At 43.1% G+C, this 16459-nt stretch overlaps 3 protein-coding genes across 3 annotated transcripts; 1 reads left to right on the plus strand and 2 right to left on the minus strand.

Moving 5' to 3' along the window:
* The first annotated feature begins 3822 nt into the window (after positions 1-3822).
* On the plus strand, positions 3823-6382 carry hypk (huntingtin interacting protein K). Its single transcript, XM_056413386.1, has 4 exons — positions 3823-5122; positions 5702-5757; positions 5826-5877; positions 6177-6382. Exons 1-4 carry the CDS (start codon positions 4961-4963, stop codon positions 6270-6272), a joined length of 366 nt encoding a protein of 121 aa, XP_056269361.1. The 5' UTR covers positions 3823-4960; the 3' UTR covers positions 6273-6382.
* Positions 6383-6452: 70 nt separating this feature from the next.
* Positions 6453-11146, minus strand: mfap1 (microfibril associated protein 1). Its single transcript, XM_056413325.1, has 8 exons — positions 10791-11146; positions 9535-9751; positions 9267-9411; positions 8990-9177; positions 8413-8682; positions 8182-8341; positions 7845-7934; positions 6453-6898 (listed from the first exon to the last, which is right to left on the minus strand). The coding sequence occupies exons 1-8, from the start codon at positions 10870-10872 to the stop codon at positions 6719-6721; spliced, it is 1332 nt and encodes a 443-aa protein (XP_056269300.1). The 5' UTR covers positions 10873-11146; the 3' UTR covers positions 6453-6718.
* Positions 11147-14005: 2859 nt separating this feature from the next.
* On the minus strand, positions 14006-16459 carry hddc3 (HD domain containing 3). The gene is made up of 4 exons (XM_056413385.1): positions 16258-16459; positions 15444-15499; positions 15117-15357; positions 14006-14209 (listed from the first exon to the last, which is right to left on the minus strand). The coding sequence occupies exons 1-4, from the start codon at positions 16367-16369 to the stop codon at positions 14079-14081; spliced, it is 540 nt and encodes a 179-aa protein (XP_056269360.1). The 5' UTR covers positions 16370-16459; the 3' UTR covers positions 14006-14078.

Genomic DNA, 16459 nt, shown 5'->3' on the forward strand with positions numbered 1-16459 from the left:
ATCCACTCACTGCTGACGGACGCAGGGCAGCCGGTTGTGGAGCCAAGCCAGATCCGGAAGCGAGCGGTGGGGTTTTACTCCTCCCTTTATGCCACTGAGTATAGGGAGGAGGGAGAGTCGACGGAGGGGCTCTGTGGGGAGCTGCCTCAGGTCTCCGAGGAGACTAATGAGGAGCTCGACAGACCCATAACCCCCCAAGAGTTGAAAGCTGCCCTGCAGGGAATGCAGGAGGCGCCTCCCGCTGAATTTTACAAAAAATACTGGGATGTCCTCGGAGGGGACATCCTAGACGTCTTCAACGAGAGTCTGGCCTCTGGTTCCATGCCGATGTCCTGCCGGAGGGCAGTGCTGACGCTACTGCCTCAAAAAGGAAACCCGCAGGACATCGGTAACTGGCGCCCTGTGTCTCTGCTGTGTGTGGATTACAAGCTTCTGTCCAGGGTCCTCGCCTCCAGGCTGAGGGGAGCTATGGAGCAGGTCCTCAATCGGGACCAGACCTACTGTGTGCCCGGCAGGTCCATGGTGGACAACGTCCACCTCATTCGGGACGTTTTGGAGGTCTCCAGCTCGTTGGGTATGGATACTGGTCTGATTTCTCTAGATCAGGAAAAGGCTTTTGATCGCGTTGAACACGGCTTCCTCTGGAAAGTTCTGGGGAAGTTTGGGTTCAGCGCTGGTTTCATAGCTAAGATCAAGGTGTTGTACAGTAATGTTGAGAGTGTGCTGAAGATAAACGGCAGGCTGTGTGCTCCTTTTAGAGTGAGTAAACGGCAGGGCTGTGCTCTGTCCGGGATGCTCTACGCACTCTCCCTCGAGCCCCTCCTCATTAAAATACGCTCTAGCCTGCATGGTTTAGTTTTACCTGGTTTTAATGGAAGAATGATTTTATCGGCGTATGCCGACGACGTCGTTGTTTTTATTAAAAGCCAAAAAGATGTAAACCTTTAAATCAAATAGTACATGATTTTAGCACGGCATCATCAGCGAGGGTGAACTGGAAGAAAAGCGAAGCCCTCGCTGTGGGGGAGTGGCGTGGCGGCCTCCCGGTTCTTCCACAAAAACTCATATGGAAGACGGACGGTTTTAAATATTTAGGAATATACCTGGGGAAACCGAGCATGGTCCAGAAGAACTGGGAGGGCGTCACAGAGAAGATAGAGGAAACTTTCCAAGTGGAAGTGGCTGCTCCCCCAGATGTCTTTTAAAGGTAGAGTACTGGTTTTAAACAATCTTATTGCATCCCAACTGTGGCACAGGTTGACCGTGTTAGACCCTCCCTCGGGCTTCTTAGCCAACATACAAAAGAAGATGGTGGATTTATTTTGGGAGGGTCTACACTGGGTGCCACAGGGGGTGCTGTTTTTAGCCAGAGAGGAGGGGGGACAGGGCCTTGTCCACCTGGCCAGCCGGACGGCCACTTTTAGATTACAGTTTGTTCAGAAGTTTTAACGAGTCGGGGTTTTTAGTGTGGCGAGACGTGGCCAGCTGCATCCTCAGACGTGCTGACAACCTGGGGCTGGATACTGCTCTGTTTTTAGTAGACCCCAGCTTTTTAAAACTAAGTGGGCTGCCTCCTTTTTATCAGGGTGTTTTTAAGTCGTGGGCCCTTTTTAAGCACGAAAGGTGCCCACAGTCTGACTCTCTGTTCTGGTTGTTGAGAGAACCATTAATTCACGGTGCAAAACTAGACATTAGCAGCAGCGTCACCCCTGGACTAACGGGGGCGCTGCTGCGAACAAAGACCCTTTCTCTGCAGCAGTTGGTGGATGCAGTGGGGCCGACGCTGAGCGACCCCCCGGCCCTGGGCTCCCTGCTGGGTCTGCATTCCGACCGGGTGGCGAGGAGGCTCCTGGAGCTGTGGAGGCAGAGGCTGACCGGGTTGGAGAGGAGCCTCCTCAACGACTACAGCCAGCAGAGAGCAGAGCCGGACCCTGCAGACCCCTTCCCAAACATCTCCCTCAGCCCGGGGCTAGGGGGACTCACCGGCCCCTGCTAAGAACGAGCCACCCAGAAAACTGCACACTGAACAAAGCAGACAAGAAGACTTTGTATTTTAACCTCGTGAAGAGCATCAACAGGTCCAGACTGTGCAACAGACCGCCCACTGTGTGGTCAGAGAGACTTGGGCATGGAGGCCCTGGCCCGCAGTGGGGGTCCTATACAAGCCTCCCCTAAAGAAAAGGACCGCTGACCTCCAGTGGCGGATTTTACACGGTGCTGTCGCGTCCAACGCTTTTATTTCGGTAATCTATCCCGCTGTCCTGAGCCAGTGCCCCTTCTGTGACCTCCGGGAGACTATTTACCATGTTTTTAACGAGTGTAAGAGACTTTTGAGTTTCTTCGCTCTTTTAACAGTGGTTTTTAGTCTTTTTAATGTGGCTTTTACAGAGAAGGTTTTTATCATGGGAGCTGCCTACAAAAAAACAGAAAAAGAAAAGTGGCAGCTCCTAAATTTGTTATCCGGTGAAGCAAAAATGGCAATTTATTTAACTAGGAAGTCCCGGGTGGAAAACAGAGAGGGGCAGGAAGCCAAGGCAGTGTGGCTCTGCAACATCAGAGCCAGACTCTGGCTGGAGTTCAGGTTTTACAAACACATTGGAGACCTGGATGCTTTTAAACAACGCTGGTGTTTTAAAGATATTGTTTGTTCTGTGGTAGAGGAGGAGCTGGAGTTTGCACCACTTTTTATTCGGTAAAACATGTTTTCTTTTTTAATGTTTTTAATGTTTTGTTTGTTTGCTTTTATTTTAAATAACCTGATTTTTAAAACACTTTATTTGTAGAGAAACGTTGTGATGGAAAAAATGTAAATAAAGTGTTTTTCAAAAATCAAAAAAAATCTCTCCTCTCTCCAACCTCTCTCTCCCCCCTCTCCCTCTCTCTCTCTCTCCCCCCCTCTCCCTCTCTCTCTCTCTCTCCCTCCCTCCCCTCTCTCTCCCCCCCTCCCCTCTCTCTCTCCCTCTCCCTCTCTCTCTAACCCTCTCTCTCTCCCTCCCTCCCCTCTCTCTCTCCCTCCATACTTACGGCTGCCCCGTGAGAGACAAAGAGGGCGAACAAGACAAACTCTGGGATGCGTCGCTCGATCTATGGTTTCAATAGGATTGCGCAACAGCCGTTGGCTGACATCCAAGAATGTTTACGAATAAATAAAATGATCCATTCATCACCGGCTAACGGCGAGAGGCGGCTTCGTTTAGGTTGTTGTTGTTGTTGTTGTATTTAATCCTGTTTTGGATCTCAATTCATAAATAAGAGTTCTTCGTTCATAACTTTTTTTTTAAACTGCAAATATTCTGAGGAACTAATTCATGAAAAGAGTTTAAAGAACAGAAAGAAATGAGAGAAACACAACATGGAGGATGGATGGATGAATGGATGATGAATGGATGAATGCATGGATGGATGAACGGATGGATGGACAAATGGATGGATGGATGGATGAATGATGAATGGATGAATGATGTATGGATGAATGGATGCATGGTGAATGGATGAATGGATGATGAATGGTTGAATGTATGGATGGATGATGTATGGATGAATGATGAATGGATGGATGATCAATGGTTGAATGTATGGATGGATGATGTATGGATGAATGATGTATGGATGAATGGATGCATGGTGAATGGATGAATGTATGGATGAATGATGGATGAATGATGAATGGTTGAATGTATGGATGGATGATGTATGGATGAATGATGAATGGATGGATGAATGATGAATGGATGAATGAGTGGATGAATGGATGGATGCTTGTTTGTTTTTGGTCTCTACCTGAGTTTCTACTCGAGTCCGGAGCGCCGACATCGTACGGCAGGATGAAGTGGTCGCTATGACGACAGCGATGCGGCGCCATCCCTCCTCCGCCTCCTGGCGCGAGGACGCATCTCCTGACGGAGGTGAAGAAGGACTCCGGGCTTTCAGTCGCTCGTTTCTTCTTTTTCTTCTTCTTGCTTGAAATCAGATTATTGGCGGAGAAAGAAATGACAGGAAAAAAAGTTCATAAAATAAAAAAAAAAGCTCCAAAGGGCCGGGAAGGGTCCGGAGAGCGCGGCAGAGGTCTGAGGTGTGCAGGCGTTAAAGCTCAGGTAAACCTCTTCGACCGACAGGAATAGGAGGAGGAGGAGGAGGAGGAGGAGGAGACGTGATGTTCTGATCCAGACACGTCGACAGCCTCACGCTCAGCGACACGTCTTAAACCTGGGGTTCTTTCAAAACAAGTCAAATCAGATTTAAAAGCGTTGACTTTCTAGTGGAAGGGGGAAACTGTTCCGCTCTGCACGTTTTTATTGTTGCAACTAACAACAACACTTTGTTTTATTGTGAAGGTCACTCCTCGTGTTTTACTTCCTGTCTGTCTACCTGACCTGTCATCAGTATGTTACTACATTTTGCAAATATCATTGATTTAATGATGATAAAAGAAGGAAAAAAAACGTGTCTCTTACGAAAAAGGTTATTACATTCTTACTTTTCAAAGTAATGGAACCATTTCCGTCTCTGCGCTAATGTGTGCTAAGCTACTTGCTAAGCTACATGCTAATCTATGCCAGCATGAAATGTGTCACGCTATTGTGGTTATATTCAAGTTTTTAAACATTTGTGTGTGTGTGTGTGTGTGTGTGTGTAAGTTTAACTTGACTGCAGGACACATTTCCCTTTTGGCGGTGATATAACGCTGTAGTTTTGTTGTGGAGTGAATATAAATAGGCAATGTCAGGTTTCCCTTCTTGTTTCTTCTCTGTGGTGCTTCACCAAGTAGGAAGGAGTGCAAATAAAACAAAATACAAACAATAAAGATGAGCACATTAACTATACTAAATTTATAAATAAATATCCACAGATATTAAATAAATAAACGTACTTCTCTTCCGGTGCCACCTGGCTTCCCCTCCGAGTGGCTCCGACGTTCGTAGGAGCCTTTCTTTTGGTTCCGGGCCTCACTGGAGCGAACATGGCGGCCGAGGGAGACGTCGATTTGGACCTCGAAGCCGACGAGAACTGCACCGGGAAACCGGCGGAAAAGCCCCGGAAACATGACAGCGGGGCCGCGGACCTGGAGAGAGTCACGGACTACGCGGAGGAGAAGGAAATCTCCAGCTCCGACTTGGAAACGGTGAGAGCTCCGGGCGACAGTTAGCCGGGAGACACGCGGCCACTGCCGGTGCTCCATCACCGACACGGAGCCCAGGATAGAGTATAATAACTGTGATGTGTTTATATAAGTTTGTTTGGATTTTGTGGTGAAATAAATTATATTATATGTTTATTAATTGTGCAGTAAACGGTTCACGTATTGGCTAACGACAACTGCCTCGGAGCGAACCAAGCAAAGCTATTCTTTACACTTTACGTCATTGTCGTAAACTTCGACAGCTAAGACTAGCAATGCGATGTAAAAAATATTTTTTTTAACAGTACAACGATAAAGACTTAAAACTACTGGAAACAGCTTAATAGTTCAATAACTAAATAATAAGTGTCAAACCATATATCTATATAGAGATCTGTAGGTTCAATGACAGTCTGTTAAAATGTAAATTCAGATAAATTAATTCGATTTTCATTTAGTGCTTGTTTTTTAAGAGGAATAAAATCATGCATCATTACAGCCACTTCCCATTAATTAATCCTTGATCAATGGATTTAGTTTAAGAAGACATAAATATGCATGAGATGACGTTCTGTCTTTCAGGCCATGTCGGTGATCGGAGACCGAAGGTCACGAGAACAGAAAGCCAAACAAGAGAGGTGAGAATATCGTCCACACACACATATATATATTTAGTATAACTAATGTAACCTGTGGATTCTTTCAGAGAAAGAGAGTTGGCCAAAGTCACCATCAAGAAAGAGGACGTGGAATTAATAGTACGTATTTTTCTTTTAATATGTACATTTTTACCATTTGATTGTAGTTATAGTTTGACATTATTAACCAATGAAGTGTTTGTGTAATATGATTTCAATCTATCACTGTATGCTGTAACTTAAACTTGTGGATTGCATTTGAGATTTATTGATTTCGATGCCGTTGGACTGCATAATAACCCGCGTGTCGGTTACCGATGGACATCAAAGACCGTCTGTACGTCAGCGGAGAAACAAACGGAACCGATGTTCCTCCTTTGGACGTAACTGGACGGCGTTGTGCACGTCTACTGTTGCAGATGTCAGAGATGGAGATCTCCCGGTCGGTGGCAGAGCGCAGCCTGAGGGAACACATGGGCAACGTGGTGCAGGCGCTGGTGGCGCTGACCCACTGAACAAACCTCACTGGACTTCTTTAGTGTTCTGGTTCCAGAGTTCAGCCCGAGCTCTGCCCGGAAACGCCTTTCTTTTTCTTTTTTTAAATAAAAGTTGACTTCTCACTTCATTTTGTGTCCCTGTGATTTAAAGTTTTTTAATGTTTGCTCGTCTCTCGGTGGGAAAGAAGAACAAAAAGATAAAATACAAGTTTTATTCAAGACAAGAAGAAAAAAAAAAATATCACAAGAAATAAAAACAACGATCTCGAAATGAAATATTACTCAATGGATTTGGACAAAATTACAACCCACTGCTTTTAAAAAGACGGACAGATGGAAACTAATTTAGTTTCCACCGTATTCTGCATCTGGAGTTGTTTATTTGGAGCAGCTGCTTTCCTTCCAGAACAGGAAGTCCAGCGTCCCTGAAACAGTCTCTGGACTCTTTGAATGGGTCCGTCCCTCTAAGTCTTCCTCTTCTTCACGGTGGGCCGGTCGAAGATGTCCCTCACGCCCGCCGCCTTCTGCTTAAAGAACTTGCTGTTCTGGGCGCTCTCCTGGGCCCAGGCCGAGTCGAAGGACGTGGTGTCCTGGTCCACCAGGTGGGTGTACTTGGTGCGGCCGGAGCGCCCGAAGTTCTTCACCTGGAGACGGGAAACATTTTAAAGTTCTTTTTTTTTTTTAAATCACACATTTAGAAAACTTTTTGAAGAAATAAGTATATATATATGTATATATTATACATATATAATCAAATTAATATATATATAAATTAACATACATTAGTTAATATAAATATATTCAAATTAATATAAATATATAATTAAATTAATATATATATTAATTATTAAAAATATCCAAATGACGCTTCATCTACTTGATGAATTTAGGATAAATATAGGATTAGTTAATTAATAATAAGGTTAAGTTAGTTAATAATGATATGTATTTATTTATATATATAATCAATATATATTAATATAATCATACATTTACATATATTGAATATATATATATTAATATTTTTATATGAATATATCTATATTAATATATAAATACATTAAAATTAATATATATTTATATTAATTATAAAAAAGACCCAAATCTAAAAATAAACCTAAATGTGTATTTGATGTTTTCTTTCCACTAAAAGGAGAAAAGTTAATATTGAGCATCCAGCTGGTTAATTTATCCTTAACTTTAAATAACTTTCATGGGTTAAACATTTAATCCCAAATAATAAAGTAAACAATCACTCATTAAGAGAAAAGGGTCTTTTGAAGACTCTAAAAATAAGTGACGGAAACCAAATTATAACTGACATTTAAAAAAATTATATAAATATGTAAAATAATTATATACATTTATATATATATAAATAAATAAATATATAAAAAATGTATATTTATATTAAAACAATTCTATATATATATACATATATTTTTATATCCAAATATGGCTTCATCTACTGGTAACTTGGTGAATTTAGGATGAATCATCGGACGTAAATAGACGATAGTAAAATAAACCTAAATGTATGAACACACAACGTGGTTTTAATAAACCATCCGAGTGGAGCGACCAGCTGACCTGCATGACTTTGGGTAGGATGGTTTTGTTGAAGTGGTCCTCCAGAGTCGGAGCGCTGAAGTCTCTCTTGTACACGTTCTCCTCCTCATCCTGCAGAGAGAGAGCAAGAACACGTCAAATCAAACAGTTTACAGCCCACAGCGCCCCCTGGTGGACAAACAACGTGTTATTTATCTGGTACCATTTCTGTACTACCATGAGTGTCATTAGTTTTATTGCCATATATATAATTATATAAATATTATATATATATAAATATTATATAAATATATTATATATAATTATTTAAATATTATATATATTATATTTATATCATATATATTCCATCACTGCTCACCATGAAGAAGGCTCCTCGGTGGTAGTACTTCTGGAGGAACTTGTATTTGCCCTTGCTGGCCTTGTTGGTGACCTGCTTGCCGCTGTTGCGCAGCTCGGCGCGGCGCTCCTCCTCCGTCAGGTTGTGGAACCGCTCGATCTCCGCCTTCTCCTTCTCCATGCTGCGGGCGGAACACAGTGATGTCATCACACTGTGACGTCATCCCGCGGGTCCTCGTTTGCTTGTACTCACACTTCCCGCGTCTCGCGGTCCCTCTTGATGCGCTTCAGCTCGCGGACCTTCCAGCCTTCGTACTCCTCCTCCTCGTTCTCTCCGTCCGTGTCCAGAGAGTCCAGCGCTAACAGCGTGCGCCGGTTCTCCTCGAACTCCTTCTTGGCCTCCTCCTCCACGATCTTGAGGGTGTAGCGCCGCCGCTCCTCCACCTGCTTCTTGGCCTCGGCATCCAGCTCCCGTTGCTTCAGCTCCTCCACTTCGCGCTCCGCCACCGTGACTCGGTCCTTCCTGGGGAATCGAACAGGCGGAATAAACGCCATCGTCTCTCTCTGTCTATATATATATATAATAATAAATATTATTATTATATATATATTTCATAATAATAAATAATAAATAGTATTATATATGTATATATATATATAAAAGTATGTATAAATAAAATATATGTAGATATATAATATATATATAATATATAAAATATATATATAAATAAATAAATATATATTATATATAGAAAAATATATGTATATAAATATATATATAATATATATTATATATATATTAGAAGCTCCACTTAGGAGGCGGGCCATACTTGCGGATGAAGACCGGTTTCAGTCGAGGTTCGGCTTCGTCCTCGCTGTCGGTGTACTCTTCGTATTCGGACTCTGACTCTGACTCCGCCCCCGACTTCCCCTCCTCCTCCACCTCCATGACCTCCATGTCGTCGCTCTTCCGTTCGGTGGCTCGCTGGCGCATCATCGACCGCCGCCTCTCAATTTCCTGCGCGGGACGAGAAAGAGAAACTTTACTTAATATAACACGGAGGAGAGAAGAAAAGAAATCACCGGCGGTCGGGACCAGCAACCGACCTCGTCATCCACCTCCTCCTCCTCCTCCTCCTCCTCTTCATCACTGCTCTCCTCCTGGAGCTCCGGGTGCCACGTGCCTTCGTCGGAGTCGTCGCTGCTCTCGGCGACGACCTCCGGCTCGGCGATCTGCCTGTGCCTCGCCAGCCTGAGGACCAAAAAGAAAACGGCGTTCAAAAGAGCACGTCGGCGCCGCGGGCGATCCGCGACCACGCCCCCTCAGGTGACCACGCCCCCTCAGGTGACCACGCCCCCTCAGGTGACCCGTTACCTCTCCTCCACGTCCTCGGACACGCGGTTGAGCAGACGTTTGAGACGCGGGTCGGACACGTCCTCCTCCTCCAGCTCAAGCTCCGCCTCCGCCTCCTTGCCCTTCTTCACAAACTGGAAGTCCTCGTCTTCCTCGTCGGACGACTCCATCGGCGCGTAGTCGGGCCGCTTCCCCGACACGTAGCGCTTCACCTTCACCTTCTCCATGGAGAGCTCCCCTGGAACCGGAGAGAGCAGCGCTCACACCTCGACCGACACGCATCCATCAGGAGCAACGAACCAACTTCGTCGAGTTCAGAGCTCAATCACAACTATTCAATAACTTGTTTTCCTTTTTGAGACGAAAACCTCCAAAGAGTTAAGTTTGGTTCTTAGTTCTATTAAAATAATCTGCAATGCAAAACTATTGGCTGGTACAACAAGCCCTCACGGTTCCGTTTTATCTCATTGTAAGTGTATTTATCTGTATTCATATTTTGAAAAGCGTGAACTTTAAAATGACCCGGGGGCTCAGGGAACAAATAATATGTATAGTTCTAATAAAACAAAGAACTGTTCAAACCATAAACATCCAATACAGTTCTGCACCTGCTGAACACGAATGTCAACAAACACAAGACAAAAGCATAAAAGGAAATAGAAAATGTACAATAGAATATAAAATGTATATAAATTTATATCTGTTCTTTCATATATCTGTACAGTTTAATGCAGAAATGTGCTAAATGTTGTCTGAATGTTTAGTGTAATCTATTAAATGTAGACACTTTAATTAGGAAGAACTAACTGTGCATGTTTCTAATGTTAATTGTGTAGAATGAAGGCCGCTGTGGAGTTTATTAAAATACTTTTGCTCCTCCAGCTCCACTATAGTGTATATTCTATTCTAAATAACCAAAAGCATGTTGCTCTTCAATGCTTTAATCAACTTGTATTAACCATTATCTCCTCCTTCACACTTTCAGCTACAGATTTAACCATTTGAACTTGAAAATATTGACAAAACCATCAACTATTAACGTATAATTCAGCTTCTTGAAATCATGTAAAATGTCACATTAAACTGTCAGATACGATTAAATGTTATACAATTCAATAAGGATGGGATTCAACACTACAGTATGTTCAGCCATCTTTATATATTTCGTGTTCTCAGGAGGAAATGTATTTTCTCTACATGTGTTTTATATTTCCAGATGATTGTTGTTGGTGTTAGCAGTGGGGTTACGCTAAGCTAAGCTAGCTAGCAGCTATTACCTTTCTCGTTCCGGACCGGAACCGCCCCGGCCGTGGACTGGATGGGAGGCAGCTTCATGTTGAGGACCTCGCGGCTCGACATGGTGGCTGCTCGGCGGTTTCAACCCGAAGCTCGTTCAACAAAAACAAAACGTCTCCGACTCGCAGGAAACGAGCTCGAAGCTGCTTTCCGTCAACCGGAAGTTTAACTGGCCGAACAGCAAGCGGACCGGAAGTAACGTCTCTTCGTCTTGTTTTTGGTTGTAAAGGACTGGAAGTTTCTTCTTCTTCTTCTTTTGCTTTTACAGGGCAGGAAGTAGTTTTATTCCGACATACATTTCCTCCCCAGAAGAAACACACATTTTAAGACAATTTTACTTTTTAAAACACTGATGAACTAAAGTTTACTAATAATGTTCTTGAAAAAAAGGAGATTCTGCACGACATGGCCCTCTGGTGGCGGATCTCACTTGTAGATTGATCGATAAATAGCTAGATAGATATAATAAAAAAAGAAAAAGTATACGACTGAAAATAATAATCAGTTGATTAATTGGTTATTTGTATAAACATTCATAAAACGGTGATGACTTAAAGTTATTGACACATATCAAAGTCGCCCTCTCACCCAGGCCTATAGAGGACTGATAGAGAGCATCCTCACCGCAGGCATCACTGTGTGGTATGGAAACACCACACAGGCAGAGAGGAAGGCTCTGCAAAGAGTCATAAGGACCGCGGAGAGGATCACAGGGACACACCTTCCGTCCATGGACTCTATGTACGTGCAGCGCTGTCGGAAAAGAGCAGAGGGAATCATTGGAGACTCACTTCATCCAGCTCACTCTGCTCAGACACAAACACTGCACATACAACCTGAGACACAGCAGAGCGGACAGCATCGTCACCCACAGGACACGCTTCTTCAACAGCTTCTTCCCTGCCACAGTCAGACTGATGGCACAACACAGCTCCTGAGGAAGAGGCACTCCTTGAAACTGTGGAAAATGTGCAACACTACAATCAGTGCAATAGCCCCACACAACCTTCCCCCAACATCTGAACATGTGCAATATCCCCATATCACTGTCCCCTCCCCCTCCTTCTTTCCTTTTACAAGCCAGGTACAGCACTAGCCTACTTACATACTTATTACTGTTAATACTGTAAATATTGCATACACTTTACCACACTATGTACAGTGTGTTTTTCGTACAGTGTTTTTTTAAATATGTTTCATATTTCTATTATTATTACGGTTACTATTATTATTATTATTAATATTATAGTGTGTTTGTTTGATACCTCTGTTGACTCGGAGAACCCTGCAAAAATAATTCCGATGTGTCTGGACTGCTGGTCTAGGCACAGATGGCAAATAAAAAACCTTGAACCTTGAACCTTGAACAGTAAAGCTGTCAGATTTCTGCAGTGAAGTTAAATGTTCAATATTTCACTCTGAAGTGTCGTGCAGTGGAAATATGAAGTGAGAGTGTGAAGAAGAAAATATTCAAGTACAAGTACCTCAATTTGTACAAAATTAAATAATTTGAATCACTATATTAGCATCATCTGTCAAATGCGCTGCAGAACGGAAGTTATTGCTTCAACTGAATAATCCAGAATATACAAGAGCCTTGACTAATCTGTAGGTCATAATCACAATATGTTTCCTTTGGTGCTAGGCCTGGCTAGCTCAGTCGGTAGAGCATGAGACTCTTAATCTCAGGGTCGTGGGTTCGAGCCCCACGTTGGGCTACTACTTTTTAGCCAAGGAAGTAACCAGCAACTCATAATATATAATATTAATCTTATAGATCAGGGGTGTCCAAACTTTTTGCAACGAGGGCCAATTGTGATAAAGTAAAGATGCCCGGGGCCAATAGTTCCTTTAGACATTTTTTAAACCACAAAAGTTACATGAAAATGCACTGTTATAAAACAATTTATTTTTACTGTCACAATTACTTTTATTTTTAAAATGACAATGTAACCACATATAATATAACCAAGTATGCCTTTCATTCAGTCAGATAACAATGAAAAAGCTGTATATAGAATACCTTACATTTCTATGAGTTACATAACGTTGCTTAAGTGTATATTCTTAATGAACATTTTAAACAGGAGTTATAAGTAATGCAAAGTGGTCTGTTATCATTACACTTAAAAAGTAATTAATTTTGCCCTTATCTTTTACTGGATCTTTTCAGAAAAGGAATTTTGTGTCACATCTACAGGTTTTTCACTGTTAATGACATGTTACCGTTCAACACACTTCACATTTAGCTGATTGTGGCTGCAATTAACCTGTTTTGCACTGAATACCTTTTCAAGATAATATCAATAAAGTGCAACCTGTGAAAAATTAAACAAAATAAGATCAAATATTTGGGCATAAAGAGTTTTACTGAGCGTTAGTTACACTGCATATCTTTTCAAAATAACAATAACGCGCAACCTTTGAAAAACAAATCAAGTGCAGATATGTTTGAGTCATCACGTTTTACTCTATGTGTGATAAAATGGGCTTTCCACTATACCTCTTTTTAAAACGGGGTTGGAGGCTTGATACGGCCACTCTCCATAAAGCTCAATGTTGAGCTCTTGTTTTGAAGGGCAACAGCAGGAACGCTGAACTCACGGAGGTAACACCTGGCAAGCCGCCAAGAATCTTATCGGTCGCGCATCTGCAGCGTAACCTGTTAACGCCGTAACGTACACATTTACACGAAAGTAGGCAACAGGCATTTCACTCTTTATTTATGAATGACTTAGTTTTATGTCCGTGTAGTTTGTAATGTGAAGTTCTCAATAAAGGTCTTGAAATAAGAGTCTGCATTTCCCCTCGCGCCCCACCTCGTCTCTGCTCTTGAACCCGGAGCAGAGAGCGACTCTGAGACGACGTGTCTTCACCACCGTGGGAACGCAGAGGCGTCGGTTTGCTGTTCCCGCGACATATTGGACGCTCTCTGCCGGCTGGTTGGAGCGCGCTCACCTGTATGTGCGCACCTGTCTGTGCGCATGGGGGCGGAGCTCCGCCGCGATACCGAGAGCCAGGAGAAGTGTGAACCCCACCACGTAGACAGAAATAACACATGATATGACCGATGTTGCGGGCCGTATGAAATCTGGTGGCCCGCGGGCCGGACTTTGGACACCCCTAACTACTGATAACTACAATCATGAAAACTTAACATTAAACAGAAATTATTTTAAAAAAAATCACTGACATGTAAACGATAAGATTTATTTCCATAATTTACAAGTTAAAACTATGTTATTGGTCGTCTGCCGTCCCCCGAGTGGTCAGAGCTGGACCCCCCTCAGTCTGAACAGCTCCTCCAGCTTCTCCTCCAGCGCTGAGTGGGTTCCTCTCAGGCCTCTCACCACCTCGCGGGCCCACACAAAATACTCCTGCACTCGCTCGGCTGTCCAGCCTGAAACACATGAACCACAGAAACAACATTTCATGTGACAAGAGTCTGTGCGGTATTTATTAATAGCTCTCTGAAAGGAACCTCTCCAACACATCATGAATGTTATTTGTGTGACTTGGGTTCACTTTACTGTGTCGAGTCATAGGCTGTATTAAAAGCAGTGGATGTCGTCAAGGTGACGTTGTCATGGTGACATCAGTCATCGGTTTGTTGACTAATGTTTCGAAGCCTCTTGTTCGGAGATTTCACTGCCACCTTTTCCAAAGAACAGAAGTACCATATCGCGGAGGAGTGTCAGAGTATGTAGCTACCTGTCAATCACTGTGTAGCCCCGCCCCTAAAGCGTCCCTAAATGACCATTATGTACTAAATGATGACATCATGCTGTATAGAAGAAGACTTGAAGCTGGAGACTGAGACATAAACTCATGTTTACAATGTTTACTGAGGGAATACATCAAGAGAAGTAGAGTCACTATATAGACTTCTATACAACCAGAGGAGCCCCCTGGTGGTCAGGAGAGAGAATGCAGCTTTAACACATGACGCATAGACTTCTATACAACCAGAGGAGTCGCCCCCTGGTGGTCAGGAGAGAGAATGCAGCTTTAACACATGACGCATAGACTTCTATACAACCAGAGGAGTCGCCCCCTGGTGGTCAGGAGAGAGAATGCAGCTTTAACACATGAAGCATAGACTTCTATACAACCAGATGAGTCTCCCCCTGGTGGTCAGGAGAGAGAATGCAGCTTTAACACATGACGCATAGACTTCTATACTGGTTAGTGCAAATAACATTGTTGGCTGCTAATAAAAGGTGTTGACTCAATGAGCCACTGACATAGAAACCCTAAATTAAATCTCAGGTGACAGAAGGCAGTGAGAGTGACGGAGAGGTTCTGACCGGCCGGTGTGCTGCGGTTCAAATCCCTCAGGTTGTACAGTTTATCGGCCAGTTTGACCAGCTTGGCTTGGCGGCTGCAGAGCGGCGCGTGTTCCACCTGCTGCCGCTTCCTCTCCTGCTTGGGCAGCCGCTTGTCGTCCGTCACCTCCTCGACGATACGAGCCACGATGGGCCCGAACGCCGCCTCCAGCTCCGCCAGCGAGGTGTCCGTGTCCTCCACGGTGTCGTGGAGCACAGCGGCCTGCAGGGGGGGGGGGGGGGGGGCGCGGATCAGTGACGAAGGAAAAAGCGCCAGAGCTCAATGTTTAAAAAAAACCTCGTACTCACCTGTAGAACCTCGATGTCTGTGACGCCTCCTTCGTGGCTCAGGATCCTCGCCACTCCTGAGAAGTTTGAAATATCGAGAGATAAATGTACAATTAACACGAGGACACAACTGGGAAACATGGATTTTTAATTTCACTAGGACTTTACAATTATATCTTCAATTATTTAATATCAGCCAATGTATCGTTTAAGCTTAAATTAGTATTATAAAACTTATCTTATGTCCAACATATATTATTTCCTCTATCGTTCTAACACCTCGACATATGTCAGGTATCAGAGATCTACACAGAAACTATTTTCAAAATACTGTGTAAGAAGGAAACTCTCTTTACTTTTAGTAAAAGTAGTAATAATACAGTGTATAAATACTATGTTACATGTAAAAGTCTTGCATTAGAAAAGTTACTTGCAACTACGCAAATATTATCATCAACAGACTCGTAGTTATCATCATGCAAAATGGCCAATTTTAGAATAATTAATTGTATTATTGTCTTATAATTATTGATGATTAATGAACACTGTAATGATCGTAGGTGGAGCTCCTAGATATAGAACGCCTTGTTGCTTCATGAATTAAATTAATGAAGACTCATCTTATGTAAAATGTGTTGATTACATTTCATATTATTAGTCATATTATGAACTAATGATATTAGCCCCAGGAATGTAGTGGAGAAGTACAAAGTAGCAGGAAAGAAAGTACAAGTACCTCAATACCTGAGTAAATGTACTTAGTAACTTTCCACCAGTGTTTTCATATTAATTTTTAATAAAATAAAAAAATTCCGAGCAGCTGAAGGCCTCCTACCGATGGGGTGGTTAATGTACGGCGTCGCTTCCGGGTCTTTACGCCGCTGGTTACGATGCTTCTCTGCCGCGAAATTAATCGTCTCTAACAATAAAACCGCGTCTGAATTCATGGCGGAAAGCGAGAAGTCTTCTGACAGAAAGAGGAAGAAACAAAACAACTGTCACCGGACTTCAACGTCGCTTTGTGTTGTTGTTGGACA

This window comes from Pseudoliparis swirei, chromosome 4, assembly GCF_029220125.1.
Source record: "Pseudoliparis swirei isolate HS2019 ecotype Mariana Trench chromosome 4, NWPU_hadal_v1, whole genome shotgun sequence".
NCBI classification, from domain to species: Eukaryota; Metazoa; Chordata; class Actinopteri; order Perciformes; family Liparidae; genus Pseudoliparis; species Pseudoliparis swirei.